This window comes from Amblyomma maculatum, chromosome 1, assembly GCF_055883805.1.
Source record: "Amblyomma maculatum isolate TAMU_Amacu chromosome 1, ASM5588380v1, whole genome shotgun sequence".
Taxonomy (NCBI): domain Eukaryota; kingdom Metazoa; phylum Arthropoda; class Arachnida; order Ixodida; family Ixodidae; genus Amblyomma; species Amblyomma maculatum.
In genome coordinates this window covers 306,754,580-306,779,596 of record NC_139344.1, presented here as the reverse complement: position 1 = coordinate 306,779,596, position 25,017 = coordinate 306,754,580, and the positions used below count along the sequence as shown (strand labels likewise).

The 25,017-nt window shown below is 46.7% G+C and overlaps 1 protein-coding gene across 2 annotated transcripts in view; it reads left to right on the top strand.

Annotated features, from left to right (window-relative positions):
• Nucleotides 1-1,366: 1,366 nt before the first annotated feature.
• LOC146207006 (vesicular integral-membrane protein VIP36) overlaps nt 1,367-25,017 on the top strand; it is a 69,738-nt gene continuing 46,087 nt past the window's right edge. Inside the window, exons 1-4 of one of the 2 annotated variants that reach the window (XM_084591759.1) lie at nt 1,367-1,557; nt 20,294-20,409; nt 21,776-21,890; nt 22,185-22,267. In XM_084591759.1, the coding sequence (XP_084447885.1) occupies nt 1,410-1,557; nt 20,294-20,409; nt 21,776-21,890; nt 22,185-22,267 (462 nt within the window). In that variant the 5' untranslated portion in view covers nt 1,367-1,409. The remainder of the gene's footprint in view (nt 1,558-20,293; nt 20,410-21,775; nt 21,891-22,184; nt 22,268-25,017) is intronic. The other variant, XM_084591752.1, reaches the window with a different exon arrangement.

Below are 25,017 nucleotides of genomic sequence, written 5' to 3'. Positions count from 1 at the left end.
ATGCTAAACAGTGTAAAGCTGACAAATTGAATGCATAATATTGCGAGTTTTAATGCTCACAGTACGCAGAAAAACATCACATATGCATCAAGCAAATGGTGTGTGGGCAGAAGGTATCGCTCAAAAACAAAGCAACTCACTCATGAGAACAAAGAAAAAAAAATACAGAGCACACTACAACGAAAGCTACATCGAAAGCCCTGTCACGGTGGCACTGCAGTGAATGAAGGCTTCGGGTTCAGTCACGGCAGGGGTGGAAGCATTCCCATGATCATGTTCTTTCCTAAACTACCCAGCTACATACAAACAGATGATAATGCAAGGACAGAGCTTCATTTTGGCCTACACTACATGCTTCACAGTCGTCTTGCATTTCCTAAAGAGAAACAAATAGAACCACGGAGCCTGCATGTTGCACTTTAAGCACTTTTCTCATCGATACTAGTAGGCGCCGACCGAAAACACCTTCGCAAGTTATCTTTGTCCATTTCCGTGTCAAGCGCTCCATGAAATTTTATCGCTGCAGGCCCTGGACTTCGACTGCATTCTATTAGATTTTCAGCATGCTCACGGCACTTGCACGGTACTTCGATTACCGACGACACTAAAAAAAGCAGCACCTTCTCGGGGAATCAGCTGTTTGCTTGCAGGCCGCCATGTGCACGCCATGACGCCGCCGGCGCACCCTCGCGGCAATAAAAGTTACCTAATAGCAAGTATAACTACACAACTAAGAACGCTTCAACTTGAGCTCAATGTTAATCAATACTAAAAATAGTATCTTGCCAAAACAAACCTTTGTTTGTTTTATTTATTGCGTATTAGTTGCGTCGTGTTAGAAAAAGTTAGGAGACGGTCCCTGCTCAGTTTTGTGCCACACTGTGGCATCAACGTTTGCCGAGGATTCGGGACTACTAGGGCGGAGCCACGCTAAAAGTCGCTGGTAATTGGACGATTTCGCATACTCGTCACGATTGACGTCTCAAGGCTGCGTCACAGCTTCGTAATTTTGACGTCACGCTCACAAACTTGTGAGCGGAGTCCGTAATTCGGCCCCAGGTGCTTCTAGCTTATTCCAACCGGGTCGCAGCAACGCCGGCCCAGCTAGATTGGATTGGCGCCGTCTGCTGCGACCCGGTTGCAGCAGCGAAATGCTTGGTTTTTGCGACTAAAAGCAACACAAAACCCACAAAACAATAGCCGGATGTGACGTTTTTTTAAACTGATTAAGGCGTCATAGATTTTTAGTAAGCATTTTGCTCCTGCAACCCGGTTGCAGCAGACGGCGCACCTATTTTCACCCGGTTGCACCAAGGCTTCGAGCTTATTCCAACCGGGTCGCAGCAACGTCGGCCCGTTGGATATAGGATATAGTGCCAAGACAAGTCAGAACAAGGTCAGAACTTACAATGGCGCTTCTAGTAATGATGCGGCAGTTACTCTGCTTATTCCTTTTCGGCATATTATTTCGAGTCAAACAAAATTTGTTCGCCGCAGCGGAGTGGAATACAAATGACTACATGAAGAAAGAGCACTCACTGGTGAAACCTTACCAAGGTACGCATTACTTGGTGTTCCCTTCTACGCAGTTGGCTGGCGTTACTGGGAAGTTCGGCAGTTGAACTCTTGGGACCGGTGCCTTTGGAGCGCTGGCAGTGAGCGTGTTGACATGTCCTTAATTTACAAGCACGCACCTAGCCGATATAAACACGCATACGCGTAGAGCCAAAAACTCGCAAACTTTTGAGGCAGCAGGTTGGTGACACTAGGGGTGTAGCCGATTCCCCGAAAACTGTAAAGGTTAGCAGCGCACTGAAAGAGTTGCTTTCTACTAGGCAGGGGCGTTAATCTGCCGGCAAAACTGATTGTGCCTTAGACTGGACTGTTCGCACCAACGTCTCGAAAATTGCGGCGAACTTCGACAGCATGCTGTCAGACCGCAGTCGATGGCATTATTTTGCCAAGAAGGAAGTTTTCGGTTTGTCCTTTTTTAACGGCTGCCTTGGCCAGGTCATAGTGCTCGGGCGCATATAACCAAGCTCATGTGACACGTGTTATCGACGTTTCACACGTCAGCGCTTGTGCAACATGGAAACATCTGCGTCAGGGGCAAGCTTGTGCGACCTTTCTCATGCGGCTGTATGTTACGGCGAGCAGATAGATTTTATTGCAGAATTACACTGGCATGTCCACTTTCACGCGGCAGTGAAAAATAATGCTGCGACTGCATTAGTATGTTTGTTTTTCTGCTCAGTTTGCATTCTGTCTGTCTACTGTAATATTTTTACCAGGTTGATTATCAAAGTGGCCCACTTGCAGGCATTGTGTAACTAGTGCATGGAGGAGGGCTGTGTATATACCTTGGAAAAGTGAAGTCTAATATTACTGCTTGTTTACGGAAGGTGGAATGGAAAGAATAATTGGGAAAGTAGCCTGATTTGCTGATGGTGTTTGAAGGTATGTTTTGTTGCTGCGTAAGTGTACAAGGTTGACCACTTGAAGCCTGCCAAGTGCAGACACAGTGAGGGCAGAGTCGCGTGCTACTTCATGTTGCTGTGCTTGCCTCGGCCTGTAGCATCTCAGGGTGTCTAGCAACCGGGAAAACAGGGAATTGTCAGGGAAATTTCATGCATCGGGAAAATTTAGGGAAATGTCAGGGAATCCATCAAAAATTTCGCCAAGTCGGGAAAAATGGCACGATACATTGTGCAGTGCATTTTCATTTTAAGCTGACGCACAGGAAATATGTTATCATGCAGATTTTTTTTTTTTTTGAGCGCGCGGCTCCCACCGCGGCCACGCCGCAAGGCGAGGCGCGTTACATTATTTTGTCGCCAGCGCATGGCTAAGCTCCCACAGTAGAACCAATACGCACATGAGTTGGGTACTCAGTAAAATATGCGCAAGCGCTGCGTGAGTGAAGTATGCGACAAAAAGCAGGAATAATCGCGCCAGCAGCGGTCAGCGCGAAAGCGATCGGCGAGCTGAGCTACAGCTGAGGTCCGTTGAGACACTCCAGCGGTTGACCGCTCACGCCTTCGCAGTCTCGCCGCAGGTTCAGCGCTCACTTTCATGTCCACAATCACAAACTCGGTACAGGCATCGCATTCCGCGCTAACGCCGAGGTGGAACTCACTTCGGGCGCGGACTTTCCCGACAAATCGGCAGTGCGCCGGCTCCGCCGTAGTAGTACGCGGCGGCGGAGTCAACTCAGTGTACCCTGATCCGGGATGCAATTCGCGCTGTAATTTGAACCCGCGATGTCGTCATCGGGCAGCGTGGTTGATGTTCCCTGCACGTCTAACAAATCTGGCACCGACTGTTACTGGGGTCCCGACGGCACGCTTGTGACTGGCGTCTTCCACGTCCGGTTCTTACGGCTTGCAAAGGCTCGTTGCGTGCACGATTACAGTCTGCTGTTTTCCGGCGTCTCGATCGCAAGGAAAAAATCTGCACAAAGTAGTGCATCGAGAAACGAACGCCAACGGAGAAGCGCATGAAGCGGTCAGCGGTGGCCGCGGCGGCGAACGCAAAACAGCAAGAAAAAAAAAAAATGATGTGCCGATCACGCCAGCCAATGGGAGACGCGGAACGGGCTAATCAGAGACCATAAACGGCCTTCGGAAAACAGGCGCGCTCAGCCAGTCCGCTTGAGCGAAACCATTTTGAGATAGCGCAAATTGCGCACAAAGATAACGGCTTTAAACCAAGCCCAAGATGGCGGCGATCGGCTCGCTGCAACGCTCGTAGTGCGCGCGGGAATTTCGAACAAAATTCCGCTTTTCGGGGGGCATTTCATGGCTGCCGTGACGATTTTATCGCATTTTCTGACCGAATTTAACGTTAATAATTTGAGTGCTCGAAAGAATAAACATTCCGAAAATAAGTTTGTCTCAAAATCGATTTTTGAAAATTTTCGACCCTTCTAAGACGCGCGTCTCCCCTTAATTTCCAAGAATTTTCCAGCTGATTGCGCATTTATCAACAATCTGAAAGTTCATTCATTCATTCATAAACCTTTATTCATAAGGGTGACCTGAGGCCTACAGGGGAAGGGGGTGGGTTAGGTGAGGTTGAGGGCAACGTTTATAAATCTTTTTCTGTTCACGGCCGGTCTCGAGGGAGAGAGCGCTTCGCTCTCCCCCGAGACCGGCCGTGTTCAGTTCCACATCTCGGCGCGCCCGTAGGGAGCGGCCCGCCGCTGCTCCCGCCACCGCGGCGCTAGTGTCGACCTTTGCTGCCAGGGAAGAGCGTCGTCTGCTACAGAAGCGCCGCGCTTCACTCTGCTTCCCGAACTACTCTGAAGCGTTGCTCGCGCTTTGTGGCGTCATTACCTGCTCTTTATAGGTTTATGGACTTGAGTTCCGTGACAGTAAGGACGATTGTTTCTTAGAAAAAAATGGGCGTCTGCGATAATTATCGCTTTGGGCAGAACAGTCGTGTGCATTTCGCCATTTGGTTGTGACATGTACTACGTATACGTGCAAACAATGACAGGTACCACCGCTTGCTACAACACTCAACGGCGTTTCAGTCTTGCCAGTCGCGTTAGGTGTTACGCGATAGGTTATGCAAGTACTCCGGTCGAAAATTCGTCGGCGTAGTAGTCGTCCGCACCGCGCTTCGGAAATAATAGGGCGCCTAAGTAAAAGAAATTGTACCGTGGTAATCTTTAGTTCTAGTGATTGATGACCGATTGGTGTGTGGTAGACGATAGTGAGTTAACGAAATCACAAGCTAATTGATTGGGGAATTAAAGGAATTGAAAAAAAGTATGAAAAAGGGGTTTCAACGATGCCAGGAGGCTCAGAATAGAGGCCAATGCTCTATGATGCTAATTAAGTAAATTTCAGAGTGTGCAATTGCTCAATTAAATAATTGAAATAGTTAAAAAAATGAAACCTGCATTAAGATGTGTACTGCACAGAATGGGAAGACAATGTTAACAGATGCTAATGTACGGTTTTTTTAGCGCAAACAAAGACAGACAAGAAAGGCGAGACGTACAAGTAAATGTCATGCATGTGTGGCCCGGCTTGAGGAGACGAAGGTTCTTGGCAAAAGTAAAGACAGGACGGCACGGATTAGCCTTGAAGCCTATCACATTAAAAAACTTGGGAACGAATGCATCAGCGAACCCTTGTTATCTCTGTTCACGGCTGAAATTGACTTTTTCAATGCCACTACCTGTTGTCTTTGGCCTACCACGCCTACCTGCACATGCGTCTTGATTTCCTGGCCTTTACCTTGTGATTTTATTTATTTCTTTTTCCTTGTTATTAGCTTTCGATTCATTATCTTCCACCCTTCAGCCTATATATGATGCTACCTTCCACGAATAAACTCAGTTGATAGTTAGCGCTTGTGTGTGTACGTCTCTCCTTTCTTGTCTGTCTTTGTTTGCGCTAAAAAAACCCTACATCAAGATGAACTACCAACTCGCCCAGCAGGAAGTTTTAATGAATAGATGCATCAGTGAGTAAAATTTGTAAAAAAAAATAAATAAATTAAAGTGACAAGCATTGTCTGTATGTGCGAAACGCTAAGCTTCTTAACAGCGGAGCATCAGTGTCACCCTTATTTTTAGATATTCCGACGTGATCTAGGTAGGTTGCCTTGGAAGCGAGTGCGTGCTCGCTATGCTCACTCCTTTTTCATTGCGTTCCGTACAAATTAACATTTTCCTCGTCATTATTGTTTTGAGCAATAGCACACACACTACCCGAAAATAATTTTGTGAGGCGTACGTGTGAAGCCTCTGACAATTGATGGCATCTGAACCCTAGGCTTGAGGCGATTAAAGGACTGCCTAATAAAGGATCGACACACCTCCTGTTATTGGTATTGTTACCGGGAAACGCGGGACTAAAGTGATGTGTCACTGACAAAGACGACAACCGAGGAACGCGGGCACGACGGAGCGTTGAAAAAGAGGACGACGCTAACAGAGTGGATACTGCACGGCTACTGAAGTCTTAGCGTAGAGTTCAGCCCATCGCAGTGCCGTTACATTAAGTACATTCCCATAACATCTTGGTGGAGGTGCGGGGTATAGATTGAGGATGTTCAGAGCAGACAGGTAGGTTTAAACGAAGAAGGCCGCTGGAGCAGTCGATAAGGGCAGAGTGGGCCGTTAAAAAGTCAAGGCCGAGGATCACATTGTGAGGGCACTGGTTGAGGACTGTGAACAAAACAGTGATGGGATGACCGGCAAGGGTGACTCGGGCAGTGCACAGCCCAGTGACAGCAGCAGTACTGCCATCGACAACACGAATGGTGGGCGAAGCGGCGGGGGTCTGTTACTTTCTTGAGGCGGTGGCAAGACAATGAGCTCATGATCGAGACTTGGACACCAGTGTCAATGAGGGCAGAGACGGGAACACCATCCACAAACAGGGAGAGGAGGTTACAGGGCGAAGAAATGGGCAGTAGAGAATTTCCAGGTCGGGGTACCAATGCAGCGTCACCTCCGGGAGCTGCATTGGCTAGTTTCCCGTGAAGCGGCTAGTTTCCCGTGAAACGGCCGGCAGAGGACTGCGAGGAACTGTGGCTAGGAAGAGGTGAACGGGAACGGCGGGCTGGCAGGGAAGAAGAGCGACTGGACAGGAGGAGGCGGAGTGGTATCGGTGCGGGGCGGCTCATAATGAGGCGTGAAACGGTAGTGACTGTAATCGGAGTAGCGGTCAACGTAAGGAAAACGTCGAGGTGGTGATGTCCAGCGGCTGCGGCAGTGGCGAGAGATGTGGCCAATACGCGAGCATGTGAAACAGATCAGCCTGTCAGGGGTGCGCCACTCATCAGGCTTGCGGTATCGGTAGCATGGCGTGTAGGTATTGCGGGGCGTAGCGGTGGCGACCATGGGAGGGACGGGGCTCGAACTGTGGTGTTTCACGGTGTGGCTATAGGGGACGCCCAAGTTGGCAACCTCTTGACGAACGACGGCTTGAATAAGGAATATTGTCGCTAGGTTGCTGTCCGAGGAGGGCGGGTTGGATGCAGCAGGAGCGAGCGCTTCCAGTTCACGACGCACAATGCGGGTCACATTTTCAGTGTTGGAAGGTTGCCTTAGGGTCGGCAGATCCTCGCACGTGGAGCTAGGGGCAGTGTTGGGGAGCCGATCGAAGCGATGTGCAATGCGTCTTTGTTTGGCCTGCTCGAAATGTCGACAAACCTGCAGAACGGAGCCTACCGTAGAACAGTCCCGACAGAGTAGAAGATTGAAGGCATCGTCGGCTATGCCTTTGAAGATGTGCCCCACATCCTCAAAGGTATATATTCTAACCTGACGGGTCTTGTGTACTGTCATAAGAGCTTTTGCCGCTTTCTTCGCCCCTTTCCTGATTTGGTTAATTTGTTTGTGTTTTCTGCTGGCTAAAACGGCACGAATCAGCCAGCCTCTTCATATTACGGCCTCGAGCGCACTTTTTTCATGAGTTAATGTAGTTTACTTCGTGTTTTCTGAACCTTCATCCTTTTCAAAATCTTCAGACCACTTTTATCTTTAAAAAGATATTCGTTCTGCTTGTAGCAGACAGTCCCTCCGCTGTTAAAGGTCCAACGAGCCATGTATAGTTTCCAAAATATGCACAATCGCCTCTACATCTGTTAGCGAAGTGGTCGCAGATCTATATAGGCAACGCTGACACTAGTTGTCTGCGGCTAGATATTCCACAACTAATGACTTCGCGGACTGTGGCATTAGCTCTTAGTAATATTCCTGCATGAAAAAAAAAAAAACAGCCTATGATCAATGCTCATTTTCATCCAGAGCTGCCGATCTCTATGTAACCATAAAGCGCAATTTTTTTTTTACCTATCAGTTGATTAAATTTCACTCGTCTGATTTACTCGGTATTTTTCACACATCGCTTTGCATTGTGTCACTGAGTGCATCTTTGGTGGTACTTATTTTTAGATTTTTGCCATTCCTGATGTAGACAGATGTATAATATAGATGATTATGTCATATGCTAGGAAATGTATGACGCCTGAGGGACCATGCTGTGTCGGTCGCTATTGTTTAACCACTTCTTCCATGAACGCATGTTTGTAGAATTTAGTAATATAACCTCTTCCTAAAAGTGTGCGTGTTGCACACGCTTCATGTTCGCAACAATTTGGCTCTCCGGGGTACCGTTGTCACTCAGTTGCATGACACACGGCCATTTGGCGGCGGAGAGAAGTGTCTCTTCTCCCAGTTACGGCGGTTCCTGCCGAAATATTATGGCTCAAAACGCATTATACTATATTTCCTCAGTCCTGACACATTCTGAAAAAGATAACTGAAAATCACCACCTACCCTCTGAATGATTATTTTCAAAATTTTGCGCTCGATAAATGTCCGGCAGCACGGGGTACTTGTAAATTGATTAATAATTCATGGTCAATGCCGGCGCCCACATTGAACTGCAGGGTAACGTGCAGTACAGCTGAGGATTCGCAGACACTAACACAAAAAAACAAGCTTATTGTATGGGGAAAAAAAAAAAACCTAAATTGGTGCATGCATGCGACCACAGCATGGGCCGCCGCACGGCCGTATCGGCGCATAGTCAGCGTGGAGCAAACTTCGACCGCAGCGCCATCTTAGCATCTTAGTGCCTAAGCGCAAAGCGCGGCCGCTTTTGGAGGCACAGTTTCAAAACTGAAAAGGATCTATAAACGATGGTTGAGGGCGCCAGACTCCCGACATGAAGTCTAGCAGGGCACTAAGCTTGGCGTTGGTATTGGGGGCTGTCCAGTCTTCGTAAGTCTGAATGTGGTGAGCAGATGTGTAGCGGGTGCGGAGGCTAGCCGTGCCAGGACAGGTCCAGATCAAGTGCTGCAGGTCAACGGAGTCAGCAGGGCAGTTGGGGCAGCTGATCTTGGTTTGGCGCCATTGACTCAGGATGTCCGGTGTGTACGCTGCACTGACTTGCGCCTTGTGAGTTAGAACTTGGGCAGGACGAGAGAGGCCGGAAGGGATCAGTGGAGTAATATTGGGGACAAGGTCCCGCAACAAACCCCTCCGCTCATGTTTAAGCCGCGTGATGACAGAGTCCAGTATGATGAGGGAGACAGGAGAACAGTAAGGGTGATCCGAGTTGGACGGGTCTGCGTCAAGGCTATGCCGGTGGTCTTTCTCTAGCTGCGCGCCAGCGACGCAGTTTCCTTTAATGGCCGCGGGTGCCGCCAGTATTACACACCCAGGCACGGCCGGTCTCGAGGGAGAGAGGCGCAGTTCCCTTTAATGGCCGCGGGCGCTCTCCCTTGAGACCGGCCGTGACCTAGGGTGCCTCGCATCGAGGCACCCTATACACACTTGAATTTTACCAATCAAAACAGCAGTTTTTTTGATAGATGGGGTCTATAGGAAATTTCGCAACTGGCAGTATCAAAGCTCTGCTAAGGCTGGCATCAGTGCGCTTTTAATTTTCAGTAAACTTGCGACGATTTTACCTGCTATTAACACTAATAACAGCCTTTCACTGTTGTAAACTGCAGAATATGATTAATAAATAGCTTTTTGTTTGGAATTATTCTTATATGCTCATTATCATCAGCAGCTACACTTTTGAACCTCTTCACTTGTTAGGGAATTTCACCTGAAATAATCAGGGAAAACCTGGAAAAGTCAGGGATTTTGAAAATAGTGGTTTGCTAAGCACCCTGCATCTGTGGCAGACAACCAAGCCAGAGAACCTGCCTATGGTGCCCACAACAAGTGCTGCATTTAGCACTGGCAGCTAGGATCTGAGCTTGAGCTGGATGTGGATGGCACGGTACAAGTATAAATACACACGCAGCATTCATAGATGTTATATATGAAAAGCAAGGTACCACTTCATATGTGTTGTGGTCAGCAATATCACAGGGAATTTCTGCCATGTTTTGAGCGTGACATTCTACACTGAGCATTCTCTCTAAAGCCCTCGTGTCCTCAGTGCTCCCAGTTGTTAATGTAATAGGGGGCATCAAAGGATCAATGCTTGTGTAACAATACACTGCAGATAAAAGGCTGATTCCAGCTGGCTACGTCTGCATCATCAAAACTCCAGTGTACGTTATTAAAACTCGTTTCTGTGCAAGTGGGTGCGTTCTGAATCTGTGAAACATAATTGCGCTAACAAATGATGCCACAGAACGAGACAAGATCTGTGGCTACTTGTGTTGGCACTGTTTCATTTAATAGATCCAGTGCAAAGCTTTCAGATGAACTTTCACAGTTTTTTTTTGAGCCAAGAAAGCAGTCAGTCGGCCATCACAAACATGTGCTTTCGGTATTTCGCATGTAACAACTGCGCCATTTGCCCCATATTGCAAATTTTGCTACATGTGGCTACACGTTGGCTGTGTGCTCCTGTCAGGACCAAAGGGAGGGGTGTAGAAATATTATATCAAGTAGTTTGCAAACAGAATGTCCTGATCAAATGTCAAACGTTCTGTCAAAAATTGTGGTGTCTCTAACTGCGCTCGCTAGCTTTACATGCAGGATTGCCAGCATGCTGCAAAAGCCCTTGAAAGTAATTCATTATCTATGCTGTGAGCACCCTAATGTGCCCTTTCTGTGAAAGTGACATATTCAGTTCTTTTCGCCTGAAGTCGGCCTGAAATGAAGGTTTCCAAGTCAGATCGGATGGGATTGCATCAGTACTGACAGCAAAAATCATGCACGTAGTCATTGCAAGCATCATTTGTAAATTTCCTGAAACTGAATGCCTTTGGATATGACTGTTACTCTTGTAAAGGAGGTAAAAGCTCACAAAAATTTCACGTGCACTTTAATGAGCTGCGAATGTTAAAAGCTCAGAGCAGTTAACTATTGTTAATGGGCTGGGAAGAAAGTATTGCCGTTAAAGCGACTCTACTGTTTATAGTTCAAATGCAGCATTTATGAATTCATCACAAGGATGATATTTGAGCACAGCATTGTTGTCAAGCTGTTTTCCTGCGAAATTTGTTGGAGTTTTACCTTGTTTAGTGGGTAAAAATGTTGCATTGTGGCAGGCAGGATTTTTAGCATATTTCAAATCCTCTTGCTTTTTTTCTGACGGTTTTCAGTGGTCCTACATATTTTTTGAAAAATAATGTTTTTTAAAATTATGAACATTTCTACAAAAGAAAGTCACTGAATATTGAAACATGCCCAATCGCCATTTGGTTTAGGATTTAACGTGCCAAAGCGACTCGGGGTATGAGAGTGGAGGGCTTCTGCAAATTGGACCACCTGGGTTTTTTTAACGTGCACCCCATAGCACCACGCAACTTGGCATCATTTCATGTCTCTCTCACCGAGCATAAGGTTGAGCGGACTGTGCAGGTGTTTAGGAAAGAGTGGCTGCAAGACTGAGTATAATGCAGTTAGTCATCATCAGTGTGCGTTATGGATTTTATGAAGAAATAATTGCAATGATGGACGCCCACTCTCATCGCCTGTTGCATTCTGGGGTGAAGAGAACAAATACGGGACAACAAAAATTCCTTCTTTGAGCTGGCCGAGGATGAATGCCAGCTAAATATCAGATATAAATGTGGAACCTAGTGTGAGCAGACTCGAAAGGTGAAGTAAATGCTGCTACGAAATACTCCCAGCGATTTATGAAATTCTATATTCCACCTAGAACCAGTGTGGACAGTCGCTCGCAGAGATGACTCCCCGCGATTGAAAGTGCTTTTTTAAGATTCCGAGAGCATTGCAGAATCTACACTGCAGAAATGCGAAAGCCTAAGCTGCACGCGGTGCATCACATTTGCTTTCATTATCAACTAAATTCACTATCATTATCATTGCTAATGCCATCATTGTCATTATCACCGATTGCTGCGTCATTGTAATATTTTAACATTGTAACATTTTGTAATATTTTCTTAATCTAGACATATTGAGAATTACGCTGCTGCAAAAATTATGTCTCTATTTGGTTTTGTTCAAAAGTTGCGATGTTTTTTACAACTACTCTTTGAAACCGAAACTGACATTTTGTGAAAACAAAACCCACATTTCAATTATTATAACAAAACTTATATTTGTGCTCAAATACAAAAAAAATACATTTAGATTTATTTGTGGTGAAGTATTTTAAAGGTTGATAACATTGAGCAATAGTGATAGCGATCATTCTTTTATTCACATTGAATAAACTGCCACGTCGCGGCGCACGACGTAACATCGTCATAGAGAAAGAGATTGGTAAAGAGCGGTCACTCTGCGAAAACTGGCCCCAGGAAATGACGCGCGACTTTTTGCGCTGCCGCCGATTGATGGATGGCGGCACCAACGTGCGCGTGCGCGGATGCGCGCGCGACGGCACTCGCTGCAGCGGTAGCCCTCCGGAGCAGACGACAAGAAGTTGTCGAAGGGAGCGGTTGTGTGCTCGTGCCTCGCCGCGCTTGTGCGGCACAGACCTCTCGTGGGCTGCTGCGCGGAACGACAGCGGTTGGAAACAACGGCAAGGTGAGCAACGTTTCTTGCTTAACTACGTTGCATTTCAAGCAGTTTACGCTGACCATGCCGGCCGGTGCCAATAAGTTTCGCAGCTCGTGAACAGGCGCGCCGGCTGTTCAGGCGCAGTTCGTTACGCCGTAACTCTGGCGGTTCCCAACCGCGGCGAGGTGTAATATGTTGTGTTCCCGGGAAGCAGCTTCATTTCGAACAGTTTAGCTCGTCACGCTTGACAAAGTGGCATGTGAAGGCACCAAGGCACGCCGTTGCGCCAAAGTGGCGTGTTCGCCGGCCGGTACGGCCATGCTGACGCAGTTTGCCGAACGGCTAGTTTTGCTAAGTTTCGCGTTTAGCAGAGCAACGGTAAAGTGAGAAATGTTTCATTCTTGACTTTCTTGTCGAACTGTGCAGTATTTCAGGCAGTTTATCTCAGTACGGCGGCGACTGCGCTTCACAAAGTCGCGCGTGAAGGGCAAGCTAACAGGCATGACAAGGCGTGCTGATCACCGCGGTGACGTGACATGGCGATTTTGCGAACTGCTAGTTTTGCGCGGTGTCGCGTTTAACAGGGCAACCGCAAGGTGTGAAATGTTTCATTCTTGTCAAACTGCGAGGCATTTCGGGCAGTTTAGCTCAGCACGGTGGTCTGCGCTTAAGTCTCGTATGAAGGGCAAGCCAACATGGCGTGCCCGCCGGCCGCGGTTTTGCGAACGGCTAGTTTTGCGTGGTGTCGCGTCGCATTTAACGGGACAACGGTAAAGTGAGAAATGTTTTATTATGCAGCAAGCTTCATTGCTTCAGCTGTTCAGTGCTCTTGAGGAATATTGTTAGTTTAGTGGCTGTTATTTCGCTCACTGTAGAAATGCATTTTCAGATAGGTTCGGTTAGCCTGCATTTCCTGACCTCTACGTTGCAAGAGTAGCTTTTGTATCAATTTTACGAATCACAGCTTTTCTGTTATGGACCATAACTGCTGCTCACCAAGTCTTCAGTACGCACCCACATGCACAGATTTGTGCGCGGTGCAGTGGCCTTACAGTTCATTGCAACCTTCTGCATGACGTTCATTCCTTTTCCAGCAGCACTGAATGGACCCACGGACTGCAGCCGAAGCACGGCAGATGCAACGAGTGAACGGTGTGGCCTTCCCCCAAGCGTCAGTACTTCTCTCTGCCCTGAACAATACAAGTTACCCTTGCTGAGGTAGCCTCGACTGGGACTGTGTAGTTTATGTATAATGCCTGTTTTGTTACATATCATTTGCCATAATTCGGAAATCAACGTTATGCTATTTTTTGTCTCTACCTAAGTGCTGTTTCTCGCCTTTTGTATTTTTATTTTTCTGCATTTTGCACATTGCCTAATGTGTGCCAAGTTTTGTCAATGCATCCGTCTACATCTGTTGCGTCTCTTGTGTGTTTTATATGCATCAAAATAAATGTTCATTTCACAAAGCACTTGGGGTCTTTTCTGCAATACTGTTTTGCAAAGGCTGTGGCGCAGCTGCGTTGATGGCCAGTGTAGAGAACTGGGAATATATTTTTCATGTTGTTATGCATGCTGAACATAAATAGAAGCACTAGCAGACCGTGTAAAACCAAAATAATGCGCCAAAAGGGCAGGGAAGGGCGCAGCGCATGATAGCATTCAAATCACGTGCCTTTCAGCAAGACCGAAAGTAGTTGCCGCCGGCCGCTTGGTGCACTGCAGTCAAATGGGCCGCTGGGCCCTATGGGAGTGTCCGCTCTTTACCAATCTCTTTCTCTATGACATCGTGTTCACATTGTATCGACATGTTTTACTGCCATTTAAAGCTATTGTTTCGTCACTTCAGCACCCTAGATTGTTGTATTACAGAATATAACGAGTGTGATGCTGAGACAACAAAGATGAAATAGAGATCGGAGAAGTGGAACAGAAGACGAGGAAGATAGAATAAAGCAGGGCGTTTGAAAGAACAGCAGCTTCTCTGCTTGTTCTCCGTTACAATGGCGTAGTCGACCAACTTCGGGCCCGACGTGGACCTCCCCGACCCGCTCCTCCTTCGAAGCGGCTGTGCAGTCACACGACCGGCTCACTCGGCGCCCGAAACTTCTATTTCAACCGAGAACGGCGTCCATGCCTCCTCGACAGATTCGGCTCTGGCGGCCCTCCTTCCCGAAGCCCTCACCACCCTGCGGGAGTTATCTGCCTTTTTCACTGCATCGCTTGGCTGCGCCACGCTGTCCTCTGGGTGCACAGTACCGCCGGTACCGCTTCCGGCATTCCGTGGTTTTTCTGACGACGCCGAAGCGTGGATTCAAGTTGTCGACGCTGCTGCCCGGCGTTCTGCCTGGTCTCCAGCCACCACGCTCGCTGTCGCTAAAGACCATCTTCATGGTGCCGCCTGAGCCTGTACGAAGGCCGCCGCTACGCCACTTGGTCGGCCTGGACCTCTGCCCTCCTTGCTGCCTTTACACCATTATCCAGTGCATTCGTCAAATTCACTGTGATGAGATCGCGGCGCCAGGCTCCAGATAAAGACGTTGCCCTATACATTTACGACAAAGCCCGTTTTCTTCAGGCCTGCAATATCGAGTGGCCTGCGCCCGCTGCTAAACAGTACATCGTCGATGGCCTTCACGATGTCACCCACGCATCCATTATGACTACACTGGACACCGACAGCCTGTCCATTTTTGTCCACCGGGCAGCCGCCTTGCATTACACCGCCAGTCTTCGTGGGGTTCTTGCTGCCGCCGGGACATCAGGAGCACCTCAGCATGCTGCCTGCCCATGCATGGCTCTATCCATCCAAAACGGCGAAGTGCAGCTCCGCACATGCCATACTGCCCATAGCCCACCCGTGGACAAGCACCCTGAAGGTGAGGCTAATCGCATGCAACAACAACAGGAAGCGGCGCAGCACGCGAAGGAAGCCTCTGTTTCCCGAGGGTGGATGAGTGGAACAGTGAAGTGGTTTAATGTGATCGGCGGCTACGGCTTCATCAACCGCACTGACACTGGTGAGGACATTTTTGTTCACTGCACCGCGATACAACACTCTCGTAAACCATCCGGAAAGGGCAGGAAGTTGAATATGAAGTAATACCGGAGCAGAAGGCCTCACTGCTGCCAATATCAGTGTGATAGACGTGAAGCCTACTCAGAAAAGTCTCCAGTTCGTCGGGAAGGAACGAGCCCACACATACCGGCGTACTTCGCTCGACACGGTGCTTCCGGTAGAAGTGGTGGCAGCAGGAGCAAGCATTTCGGTGCAGCTTTTTCCATTTCCGTCAGCATTGTGGATGCATCATGAGTGCAGTTCCAGATGAGGAAGAACCATCGGATGCAGCGCATGGAGAGCAAGCCAACATCAAGTGTGGATGCATCACGAGTGCAGTTCCAGGTCAGGGAGAACCAGTGGAGAACCATCGGACAACAGCCTCAACTTGCAGGAACGTGCAACTTGGAAACACCTATCAACGTTGGGACCCCTGTACCACGACAGGCAGCTTGTCAGCGCATCAGGCCGGAAGCATGGAAAAGAGCGTCTCGTGTGCAACAGGTGCAAAAACGCAACTATGAATGCCAACATCGACCAGCTCCTCGCTATAGAATTGGAGACAAGGTCTGGGTGCGACGCGGCCTACAATCAACAAGGCGTAAGCTGACCGCGAAATATGATGGGCCCTACGTAATCACTGAGCGTTTGTGACAATACGTGGCGTGTGTGTACTGTGGCGTTTCAGGCAGGCTCGAACGCTGTGCAGGTGTTGAAGAAAAGGGTCATTCGCCTGATTAGGTTATGAACGGAATAAGTTGTGATGCCTCTTCTTCATATTCTTCTTTTTTATTCAGAGAATGGAAGTATCCATAATTTGTAGTCAAGAAAATATTTATAATATTGGTTACATTGATCAAATAAAGTAAAATGAGTAAAAATTTGCAGTTTGCAGCAAATCATAGATTTAGTGGATTTTCGGAGTTGACAACACTGGAGGTGGAATTCCTCTGCTGCTGCAAAGGTTGCATTTATGGCTGAGCTGCCACTTCTCGTGCAGATGCATATTGGTGTGTTCAGGTTAACCGTAACCATTGTTTGTTTTCAGTTAAATTTTTATCTGTGATGGGCAAATGTACGGACACGAAGGAATCAACTGTAGTTTTGCAAGGGAATAATTGTATATTCCGAAGGCATGGTTTTTGTCATTTGCAAGTTTAGAGCTCTGCTTTAGGCATACGAAGATTTTGTCGCATATTCTTCTTTATTCTTTTTTATTCAATACTGCAAACCTTGTACAGGTCCAAGCAGGGTGGGTTACATGGCAACAAAACAATAAAAACAAAGTTAATGAACAGCAGAGTGTGGCGGAAGGCAATAAGGAATCATTCCAGTCAGTCAGTGTGAGGGAAAAATGAACAAATCTGTTCGTGTGAAATACAGCATCGGCGAGTTAGGATGATGCTGGCGCGTATGCCTCGATGATAAAAACGACAGATATGATGAAGGGCTAACTCTCCTCAAAATCGACCTAGAGGCAACACCATCGCTCCGATAGTGGGGATCGGCAACCGGGGCGCTCGCAGAAATGCACGCGGCGTATTTCTGCTTCCGAGTTTATGGCAGGTTTGTTGGTGATGAAAACATGCCTTATGCAATGCATTAGCGGTTTACTGTTTAGAGTGTTCGAATATTGCAGTAAAAAAAATCCGTGGTTTTCGCCAATGCAGCAAAAAAAAAAAAAAACGAAAGCTGCTCGGATTTTAGGAAAACAAGGCACACAATCATCTGTCTTTTAGATTTACTGCCATCGCCTTGCAAGCTTTTTGCGTATTACGGCGCTCATGGGCCTGATACTTGGGCCTGAAGCTGACATATTCTTTTCAACAGCGTGCGCGTGTCTTGTACGAGCCAGACAGGCAAATTTAGTGTCAAGCCCACGGAGATATAAGGTTCGTGCTCTGACTTGCAGTACTTTAGAATTAATCGAGGCAGCCTGGTTCATTATATCGTACTTGACTCGAGGATTGAGCAGGATAAATGTACCACTGACAGCATACTGCCCAGCTGATTGCCATATACTGAGTGGACATGAACTCTGCCTAAACAACCAGGCACAATTGTATTCCCCAAAAATGAGATTCCGCCGACACTGTACAAAAAACTTCGCCGCTTAGGAAAGCTAACTGCTCACGTGTAGAGCGGTAAGTGGATTGAGTTTGCCGGGCTCACAACAAGGCGGATGCTTCATGCGGCAGATAATCTGGTGTTGCACTGTGAAATGACTAGATTTCCTGAAACCAAGGGAAGTATAAGAAATTTCTGATGTGTGTGATGTTTATGAATGGTAAATTAGCTGTGTAATTATAATTTTTTTTTCAATGACAATGAATTTCACCATGTGGCAAAACTTTTGCACACTTGACAAAATTCAGGACTAACAGCGATTAATTTTCTGCAACGTTAAAGTGGAAGCTGCGAATCGGCAGCCGCAAAGATATTGTAAAAACTCCGCTTAGTCGCTGTCATGTTCTGGCAAGGAATTTTGAAGGCTGAAGGTTTCTTTATCATTGTAATTATTGTTGAGCAGTGACTTTCCAAAAACGGGAGCCAGATATAGAACTATGCTGAAAGAAATGGAGTTCGTCTTACCATGTGAGTATAAATATGTATTTATTCCCAAACTAGACACCGATGGTTAAGCCCGTATGAAGCTATTTTGCTCCCCCTGTCAGAAGCAACCAGTTTGCTCGAAAGACAGCACAGACGAAAAGGGGTTTTAATGTTTCTAATGGGCTACCAGTCTACATTGATCATGTCTATTATGTAATATTTAGTGCAACAGGTACTGTGAAGATTTGTTTCTCAAACGTTCGAGCATTTCTCTAAAGCGAAATGTGCTCATTACCATTGTTACGGATGCGCAGAATCCTTCAAGAGGAAAAAAAAAAGAAGAAATGAAATGCGTATATGGGTTTAACTCGCTGTGCGACATCGGCTGGCTATATGACGGATGATGTAGGGGCGGGCCTTGGTGTCGTTGACCACGTGGGATAGTTTAACGTGGAGGCAAATCCCACAGCCAAGGAGCACCTTTCGAAACGGCCAGGATCGAACCTCCCGTTCTCGAAATCAGCAGACGAGCGCCCTACCACGTGCGACAGAGGTTTAACAGCAAAAAGAAAAACAAAAAACAGACAACTCTTTTGTGGGCACATAATGGCTTGTTCAAACTGTATTTTGCTATGCAGCAGTCTGTGGTCACATGTTTCAGTAGCTGCGGTATTCCAGACAGAAACGATTTTTGAGCGTTTGCATTGAGTTTTATTGACGGCAGCAACCTGTTTTACTGCTTTCACACTTGTCAAAGTATGTCAAGCGCCAAAGACTGCGACTGATGATGTCCAGCGTGGGGTTCATATTTCTTTTGCAAGAGGCAAATAGGTGCGCAAAAGCACGCATCCACACTGGGTAGGTGGCAGCTCTTCTCAACCTCGAGGCCAATAGCTAGATCTCGATTCCAAAGTGAGGAAAGAAATTACAACCATAAATGTTTTCTTTGTTGTTCAAGGGTGAGTCATAGGGAGAAAATTTAGAGTAAATAAACCTTACAGCTTTTTTTTGTACCTTTTCTAGATAGGCGATATTGTGTTTAGTAAACAGGTCCGAGACAACGCATGCATATTCAAGTTTCGGTCTAATTAGTGAATTGTAAGCAAGTATTACGCTAGAGGGAGAATGTTTAAGCTTATATCTTAAAAAGTATAGTTTATTTAATGCAGAAGAGCAGATGTTATCTACATGTAAATTCCATGATAGAGTATTAGTAAGCATGACCCCCTAATACTTGTATTTAGCCTCTTCCAACAAAGGTGATGAACCTAGCCTGTAGTTGAAAGAAAGCGGAGCGTTTTTGCGAGACAAGCAAAGAACGACAGTCTGCTTGTTAACGATAATGCAAAAACCTTATTGCTGCTTCTCAATTGTTACTTGCCGCATCTCTGTACCTTTGTCGTAGTTCTTGGCCAGCATGTTCACATTGCATACTTGCGGGGTGCCTGCTGGCCTGCTTGGTGAAAATGGCAACATGCCAATGGGGCTGGGATCCGAAGCAGTTCATTGCACACCATATAGATCAGCAGGCCACATGAAAGAATTTAAATCATCATCTGGCACAATAAGTTGGACCGTGCTCAGTAAATGTTGCCAATATCCTTTTCAGTGCAAGATTTGAAGAGCTTTATATAGGGGAAGAAAAATGTTGCACACAGGTTGATGTCAAATGTGTCCGCATGGAGTCGGTACTTGAGGTTTCTGCTTTGGAGAGGCAGCATGGATTCAGTTTTTGAATTTATAACTTTAAACAATTATCAAGAGGAAGATTTTAATTTCAAGTGGTGTTAAGAAATAGCAAAAGAACCTCTGTGCCAGAATGTAGGGTTGAAAATTGGCTGTTTTGCACCTATTGGAGCAAATTTTGCAATCCTTTCCTCAGAATTTTTAATTTCTAAAGTACAAGTGGCATAGACTCAATGAGTAAATACTGATGTGTAACAAAATTTCAGTGTGCATGCAGCAGGGCTCCAAACTTCACTAAGTGACGGAAACAATACCTCTTGTGATATATCAACTTTTTCTGAGAAAACTGGGGCATATCTTGCAAAACGATGGTTGATTCGTTTTCTGTTGACACATTTGCCCATCACATATGAAAATTTAATTGAAGACCAAAAATGGTCATGAGAGCTCGATTACTGTGCTTACCTGAACACACTTGCTTATTTTTCACCCTGAAGTTTTGAGAGCACTGTAAAGCTTATGATTCTGCTGCTACAAGAGGCCTGTACCACCACTGCAGTCATGCATTCACTTTTCTTCTTTATTACAGGGGCAGGCATGACTATTCCAAATTGGGATTTTTTAGGTCACACAATGGTTACGAGTTCATATATTCGATTGACACCTGATCAGCAAAGTGCCAAAGGTGCTATATGGAACAACATGGTAAGTGCCATCTTGCCCTCAGCTCGGCTTAACGTATGGCTCTGTGGATGTGAATGAAGGTAGTTTGATGTGGATTACCAGGAATTTGGAAAGAAGCTTGGTAGAGAGATGCTGTTTTCGGAATGTGGCCAACACAGGCTCTGTTCTGTGTTGGTGCATTCACAGCATGCACAAAGGGTTCTTATCACTATAGCTCTCTTGGAAAGTATAAATCTGTGGCACCATCTTTAATATATCAGTTGTTGGTAATGATATGGGCCTAAAGCTGTTGTCTGGTTACTGTTGCTTTATGAAAAGAACTCTGAAATACCTTCCATCCCTCTCTTATCATCTCTTTGTGCAGCTTTCTTTGTTTGAATTATAAGATTTCGTTGTTTATGTCTTCTTGAAGTACCTTTTTAGCATGAATGCAAGAGTTTGATTTCATGTGAAAACCAAAGACTTGCATAAGCGTAGCATAGTCTTGCGCTGTTTCTGTCATTTAAGAGGTGATAGATGAGAAATGCGCAGGACAGTCAAGCGCGGCCTCCACTTCTTGCTACCACTGCCTCATCCTTTGTGCTGCAAATGTTAGACCGTTTCTTTCCTATTTCTTGCTGCACTTTGTGGGGTTTTAATAGGGGGATAAATATGTTTTCCCTGCTTAATCACGGTTAACAGTCCAAACCGCTGGCCCCACCCAGTGATCGCATGTGCTATCGAGCGCATGCCGACCACTGTGGGCCATGCTCTTGTGAACAAAGGAACAACACATGCTGACAACAAACAGGTATTTATTGTTGCAGTAACAACAGTGCCAGCTAGCAATAAAACACACTAATGAATTTAGGACTCGCCAGAAGGGCTACGGGCAAATGTTCTCCCACGTTAGGGCAGGGGATAAGCTCTGAGGCTGGACCAGGGCGACCAGGCGGGAAAAGTCACGCAAGGCTTCGCCTCGGCGGTGACTGCGAAGTGCCGTGAGGATGCCTCCACTTGCGTCGAGTTCCCGATGCCGAAAAAACTTCGCTTTCCCCGCGTGCGCAGGGACGAGGCCTTCTTTGGCGCTTGTGCTGCCACAACGCTGGCGTCATCTCTCGATAATTAACTACCACTGGGAAAGCAGACTTTAAAGGGAACAATGGGAGATGGTTCCCCACAACTTGTGCTCACTTACCTTCTGAATGGATCGTAGCTAGCTTTAGTTTTCCTATGCGCCGCATGCTTTCCTTCATGGCTTCTCCTCCTCGGAGCTGGTGGTAAAGCCATTTAAAAAAATGTTAAAAAAAAAAAAAAGTTGCTTTGCCTGTTGTAGAAGTATGTTGTTATGGGAAGGAGGGAAATGTGGTAAAGGGAATGTGTGTGCCAGTTCCTGTTTGTGTTGTAGCCATGCAGGTCCAAAAACTGGGAAATGCATGTTCACTTCAAAGTTCACGGCAGTGGAAAGGACCTGTTTGGTGATGGTTTTGCCATTTGGTACGCAAAGGAAGCCCTGGAATTGGGTATGTATTCCAGCTGTGTCCAGTAAACAAATTTCTAAAATTGCCAAATGGCGGGTCATTTCTTGTTATGGGAGCACTTGCTTTATAAAAACATGGGGTGTAAAGGTTGTTGCCAATAGGGGTGAGTCAACATGGGTGCGGACAGGTTCAAAGGGAGTGCTTACCAATATTTCTTGCAGCAAATTAATGTGTGTGAGGAGGACATTAGGCTGCGTACAAATAATTATTGTGCAGCACATGTGTCATTTTGTGATTCGGTGGCTGTTGTGGCACAATTTTCTCATTTTATTTCAGGACCAGTGTTTGGCAGCAAGGACAAGTTTTCAGGTCTTGGAATATTTTTTGACACATATGCCAACCAAAATGGCCCACATAATGTAAGCAGACTACTGTTGCCACCTTATTACTTGACATCCTTCTGGAACCATTTGGTCTTGAAAACACTGCTGATTTGTCTCTTCTTTCGCATGGCTTCTCTTGAATCTAAGAATGTCAAATAACTCATCTTAGTACATTTGCTTTGTGCTTTCATCATGACCAGTGAAATTCATTTTGTTCAACTTGCTTGCTTAAAGAGCTCGGTTCTAAATGCGGTCAACATACTTTTGTAAATCTGTATAAAATGATTGCCAAATTATTGTTAATCTATAACTATGCTCTGTGGAGCGTAATGCAATTTTCAGATCATTTTTTATGGAATACTTGTAACCTGCTAGAATGTTGAGGTTTGCTTTTCATAGTAATATTATATTTAGTGGCACTACCCTTGCATCAAGCAAGATAAGCTCTGATAACAGTTTGAAAGATTGGACCAAATTGATCACTTGCTGGGGGCATTGAAGCCCACATTTATGGAACATGGAGGTAACATGGCATTAATTTGTTGTCTGCAAGTTTGCAGTAATTGGCCTAATAAAAACTAGCTGTTCAACCCTGGTTTCCTTGGTGAACTTTTAAGGCGGAAGCTTTACTTGCCTGGTTAGGTGAAATTTTGTATAACACTGCCATTCCTTCAACAATGTCAAGACACCAACCTTGAATTTTTTCTCTCTTTTGCCAAGCGAGATAGCATGGGAAACAAAGATTCACCGTTTCACGCCGTTTCACGAGATTCACGCCGATGTCTGTTGAGAAGTTGTTTTCATCGGAACTATCTCTGATTGCTGCGGCCACATGCTCACCTTGTTCTTTCGACGGTGAAGATTTGTGAGTCTGTGCTTTGCGTTTGTGCCGGTTTAGAAAGGTACTTTGGACAATTCGGGAAGAGCCGAGGCTCGGCATCGTCTTTCAGTGCCCATTTGAAGCGTGGTATCGTCACCGTATTCCCACAAATGTTGTGCTCGAACACTTTCGAAATATCCTCATCGTGGAAATGGAGGTCACAAATTGAGCACGAGCTCGAAAGCTTTTTGTCCTGCCTTGGTATTGCGCGCTCCCTTAGCTGCAGTCGCTCCGCGTTGCGGGGTGGCCTGAAAAAATGTCTCTTCTCTCCAACAGATTGCAGAGAATTGTAGCCACTTTTACAGCCTTGTACGAAACAGCGTGGCATGATGCACTGTCAAACACTGCGCGACAACCGCGCATACAAGCGCAAACGCTTCCAGACGAGCTCGCTGCTGCCGGACAAGCCCGGCACCCACCACAACTTGCTGTTCTCTACGTTCGCTACGCCTAGTAACACGTTGGCGGCAAAAACAATGTTGCGCTGCGATTTGCCGGCAACGGCCAGTCTGGAGGCACGCGCACCGCTGCATTCAGTCCGGTTGTGGTCGGGCAAACTGCATTGCGCGTGGTCCCGCGCGGAGCGCAGTGAAGAAGCGTCAGGCGGTGAGCCGGAGTTTGAGAACTGGAAAAGTATCTAGTAACGTTGGGGACCTGGGGAACTTTTTCGCTAGGTATACAGAGCTTCATCTTATGCGAGCTCTCTCATTGTGAACCTTGAGCATGTAACTTCTTGTATAAAGTCTCTTCCTCTTCTCCTCTGAACTGAGCCTCTCGCTTTTTGGAGCACGACACAACACGGGAGGAGCTGATGGCGTCGCTAACCAAGACCCAATAGCGGTCACTCCAGCGCGATATTGCCGAAATAGGCCCAGGCTTGTGAAGTAGAGTTTCTCTGTTTTCACTTTTGCTGGTTTCAACGAGTGACTTTTCATCACCAGTTCTAGAAAGCGAGTAAACATCGTTAGGATCCCGGCAAAGGCACGCAGCGTTATTTCTCGGATTATAAAATTTTCTTTTTAAAGGTCATTAAGAACCTGACAAACCAATTAAATATTCCTGTACAACCTAGCTCTGATCAGACAGGATATTTAAGTATGGTATATAGATAATTTATTGTCCCAAAGTGGAATCTGCTTTGAGGGTTGAAAAGTAAGCATATTGTTACGAAGCGGCAAGCCGATGAAGACAGGAGACAGAACATGACCGATGACGATGGTAGATGACGTTTAATGAATGTTCGCGGGCCTAGTGCGAGCGCTCCTGCCCGCGCCACTGCCTGCTTCTTCTTCCTTGTCGTCCGTAACATGACCCGGGGCCACCGAGCGATCGTCCCGATCGTGGACGAGGAAGTTTAGCGATGTTAATGATTTTATGGCATGATGATGGGTGTGTCTGGATGCTTGACGAAGAAGAGGAAGAAGGAAGAATAGAACGGCTTGCCGGTACGATGTCTGATGCGTGGGTGATCCGCCTCCCTTGGAGCTGTCAACCATCCGTCACCAGAGTCCATGGGACCGATGGCTCGAGGTCACGTCGGGCAGCCTGGGCGGGGGTTGCGTGTTCGTGTCCATCGGATCCTTCGGGTCATTCGGGTCTTTCAGGTCCTTCGTCTCGGTTCTGATTGGTAGGTCTGTTCTCCTTGTCTTCAGGTCCGGGCTGGGGGCTGGGCGGTGGTAGTTGTTCAGGTCTGGGCTTGAAGGGCTGGGGCGAAGCTGCTCAGCGATGTCCCTGGGCCCTCGGTGATGGTCCCGGCTTGAAGATGGCGTCGATGCTCCAAGGCGAGGATGGGGATGCTGTACGCCGCACCTCCAACCAAATGTTACGAAGCGGCAAGCCGATGAAGACAGGAGACAGAACATGACCGATGACGATGGTAGATGACGTTTAATGAATGTTCGCAGGC